At 39.3% G+C, this 4079-nt stretch overlaps 1 protein-coding gene across 1 annotated transcript; it reads left to right on the top strand.

Moving 5' to 3' along the window:
* The first annotated feature begins 924 nt into the window (after nucleotides 1–924).
* LOC107688410 (homeobox protein Hox-A11a-like) lies at nucleotides 925–3010 on the top strand. Its single transcript, XM_016486068.1, has 2 exons — nucleotides 925–1593; nucleotides 2282–3010. The coding sequence occupies exons 1-2, from the start codon at nucleotides 975–977 to the stop codon at nucleotides 2512–2514; spliced, it is 852 nt and encodes a 283-aa protein (XP_016341554.1). The 5' UTR covers nucleotides 925–974; the 3' UTR covers nucleotides 2515–3010.
* Nucleotides 3011–4079: the final 1069 nt, after the last annotated feature.

Genomic DNA, 4079 nt, shown 5'->3' with positions numbered 1-4079 from the left:
TTCTGAAAATTTAGTTGCCAGAATTGTGTAATATAAAATTGGGCAATGTTAGGTAAGTCCACATAATGTGTCATTTATTCAGTAGACCTAAATGAAACGGTGATAAATACTTTCTAGTTCGTTTGTCTTTTTGCATGAATTCAACAGTCAATGTTCTATAATTATTATGAATAATCATGTGTTCTGATTTACAACCATAATCATTAATCATCATACTCCTGGCATTTTGTGTCAAATATAATGACAAAATTGTAAGAGGTAAGACTGAAAGACTGTAAGGTATAGTGCATATATTTTTGAATGTTTTGTTTTATAGGAAGTCTGGATTGCAGAAGCCATATACACCTTTCTCGCAGCCTTTATATCAAAACACTAAATTTCTTCGTTTTGATGCCGTTTGTGATATAGACCGTATTGATCGCTCGCATTCATTAAGTCACAAACACTGTGTTCTTGACTTATATACTTCTAAGAATAGATTACAGTATTTTGGCAAGACTTTGTATATATATTGGCCTATAGGTTATATATATATATTTTTATTTAATTTCATAACGTCTATTTGTCAGTTTAAAATAGGATATTTAAACATCCCAGTCGATCGAACACAATCCAATTTATTTATGTTCAACAAAGTGTTTTAATCGTCACAAACTATTCGCAAACTTATTAGAAATTAATTCGTAATTCAGTCTGGACTTCGTTGCACAGTTTGGATCTGCCATTAATTGGCTTTCATTGTCAATATACAAACAGAACAAGTGAGCGAGGATCTGTCAATGTCTTTTCTAGATCACGTGACCCTGGCCTCAGTTGGACTGGATAGAGATGGATTTCCACGTCATTTTACGTCTCAAAATTTCTGCTTCGCGGATACCCCTACAACTCGGGTAAGAGGCAAGCGCACATGAGAGCTATGTTGTGGGCGTTGCGTATAGGTCTCGCTAGCCCAAGCTAGAAGCTGCGCGGGTACAATGATGGATTTTGACGAGAGAGTTTCCGTTGGCTCCAACATGTATCTGCCCAGCTGCACGTATTACGTTCCGGGGGCTGATTTCTCCACGTTGCCCTCTTTCTTATCCCAAAGTCCGTCTTCTCGTCCCGTCACCTACTCTTACTCCTCTAACCTGCCTCAGGTACAGCATGTCAGGGAGGTTACATTCCGGGACTATGCTATTGACGCGTCCGGTAAATGGCCTCACCGGGGTCCATTGGCTCACTGTTATCCATCGGAGGACATAGTACACCGGGAGTGTTTACCAGCGGCAACGACAGTTGGTGAAATGTTCCCCAAGAATAATGCATCTGCGTTTTATCACTCATCGAACTCGACCTCCGCGTCCAATTTCTACGGTAGTGTTGGAAGAAACGGGGTGCTTCCTCAAGCATTTGACCAGTTTTTTGACACCGCCTGCAGGGGCTCGGACAGTGTAGCGAACAGCGACTATGCAGCGAGGGATAAAATGCACTCCAGCAAACAGCCAACGCCAGCGCCCGCACCGGAGCAGGAATTCGAAGGAAAGGAGCGACAGGAGACCGGTAGCCCCGAATCTTCTTCCGGAAACAACGAGGGAAAGACCAGCGGTACGAGCAGTAAGTACGAGCTCAGCGAGACTGTCATGCGAGAAAGTTTGCAATCTTGCGCGCTCCTGTTAAATTTTTTATATGCTGTTTTATAAGCGTTATAAGGTTTATGGAGGGCCTGAGATTTCCCCAACAAAACCTAGGCTACTTATAAACTGTGAAAATCACGTGTTTGGAATTGAAATTGGCCATGAAAAGACTCAAAGCTAGCGCATTTTTAACTTGAACTTTAAAATGTGTTTTAGTGACCGCAGTGATTTCACAGGATTGTTTACAACAGTCAGAGTAACAAGCGCCAGTATTTCTAATGCATGCTTTTTCCGTTTGTTTAAAAAGTAAAAATAGGCTATTATATGCTAGTATACATTTTTATTTTATTTTTTTTATTTTACAATCCTTTAGACAGAAGTTTGTAGCCTAAATAAAACTGTAGATTTAGATTTATTGTCTTTGTATTTATTAACCTTAACAATTATATATATATATATATATATATATAGAGAGAGAGAGAGAGAGAGAGAGAGAGAGAGAGAGAGAGAGAGAGAGAGAGCGATAGATATAGATATATATATATAGATAGATAGATAGGCTATTACGTGTACTGTACTAGCTTCTTTAACTTATTTTTATATTATCTTTTATAATCTAACCCTTTGGAGTAATGACGATTATTTGTTTATTGGTAATTTTCTCTTAGGTGGACCCAGGGTTCGCAAGAAGAGATGTCCCTATACAAAATTTCAAATCCGGGAGCTCGAGAGGGAATTTTTCTTCAGCGTGTACATTAACAAAGAGAAACGACTTCAGCTCTCACGGATGCTTAACCTTACCGATCGCCAAGTGAAAATTTGGTTCCAGAACAGGCGGATGAAGGAAAAGAAACTAAATAGGGACCGATTACAGTACTACAGTACCAACACACTGCTTTAGGGCAAGCAAATAACAGGTACAAATATATAACAGCTGCAGTAATAAGATCACTCACGAGACCTTATACAGACTCTCAGCGGTTAACTTCAAGTTCGAGACAAGGCACCATTCACTTGTATACAATTACAGAGAGCATAGGACATTGAAATTCACAGATTAAATACGGGTTGTTTTGTGCTCGTAATAGATAAACGTATACCATTTTGTGGCGAACAGAAATGATTTAATTAAGAGCTCGTGATAAACACTGAACATGGACTACTCCGTTTGCAGTTGTGATGGACTACACGCTGAGATTGAGTACAACTGGCTGAAATATTTGGGTTTAAACAAGGAAAGGCTTTTGACAAGCCATTTGAATGGCGTGTTAAATTGTGGAGGAATGTTGAACAGGTTGGCCTAATGACATTGGTGTGACCAAATATATAAATATATAAAATAACTGCTAAAATGTTAGATTGACTGCTCCCAGTTTCCGAATTATTTATTTGATTTGCCACCAAATAGAATTTCCTCCATCGTTGATAGTGAACGTCTTTAAGCAATAACACTTTTTTCGACGTCTCTCGTGAAAGTAAACGACTCATTACAAGCAACTGCGTATATTCTGATGATCCAAAGTTTTCACTTCCTGCAAACTCTGTGAATACAGAAATAAAACAGACAGTGAACTTGACTGAACGGAGAACATGCAATCTCGCTGAATCGCATCCCCAATCATAAACATTTCAGGACTCGGAATTGGAAATCTTTAAGAAGTAGACTCTTTCAGGCTTAAGAAATAACGTTTTCACGATTACCTTTTGCCCATGTTCTACTCTGCACCTCTATGAACATTGTCCTGGGATTAAAATAGGGGTTGGTTTATTGTAATCCAGAAAATCTGTATGGCATATATTTCCTAAATTAAATAATCAAAGGGGTATAACGCATATTTGCAGTACACCGTTTTCTTTTCAAATATATTATGCATGAGTGTACACATGCGCATTATGTGCATTTATAAGCAGCAATGTTGTTTTGTTTTTCTTCTTTTTTTCTAGAACTCTCTCGGGCCATGAGATGAAGCAGTTGTTACCTGACAGTTTTACCGTCACAGTGGTTACAGTATTTGCAGTTATCATCTGAATGTTTATGGCCGTACTCGTAGTGTTCATATATGACAGCCTAAGAGCAATAAACTAAGACAGAGGGAGAGTAGGAAGAAGAGAGAGAAAGAAAGTAGAAGAGAGGGGGAGAGAAAGTCTGAGCTTTATGGTTGCTTGCTGCGGAGCGACTTGGCCTGGCTGGCGCATCCTTTGAGGCGCTGAGGAATATCCATCTAATTACGGGGACATCCGCCTTGTTGCTTCAGCAACACGACCATAAAAGCTGTCTGTGTCTGGAGCATTTGGGCAATTGCAGTGTGGTGCCATAAACCGTCTGAGAACCAAGGTTATTAGCGACGATTGCAAGGGGAGAGAGGCAAAAGGATTTTGAGGGACGACTTTCAGGAGAGTTTTTTTTTTTTCTGCCTGTTGTATTAATTTAACACTAAAAGTTTTTCCTGACGCGCATTGTGCTGT

The sequence above is a fragment of the Sinocyclocheilus anshuiensis genome, unplaced genomic scaffold (assembly GCF_001515605.1).
Source record: "Sinocyclocheilus anshuiensis isolate Anshui unplaced genomic scaffold, SAMN03320099.WGS_v1.1 scaffold209, whole genome shotgun sequence".
Taxonomy (NCBI): Eukaryota; Metazoa; Chordata; class Actinopteri; order Cypriniformes; family Cyprinidae; genus Sinocyclocheilus; species Sinocyclocheilus anshuiensis.
Note: the sequence above shows the minus strand (reverse complement) of the source record. Positions and strands in the feature narration are given on the sequence as shown.

Bases quoted from the DNA above. Each gene is read 5' to 3' on its own strand.
- LOC107688410 (XM_016486068.1), top strand. From the start codon at position 975: ATGATGGATTTTGACGAGAGAGTTTCCGTTGGCTCCAACATGTATCTG. The intron at 1,594-2,281 runs GTAAGTACGAGC...ATTTTCTCTTAG, and splicing joins AAAGACCAGCGGTACGAGCA to GTGGACCCAGGGTTCGCAAG.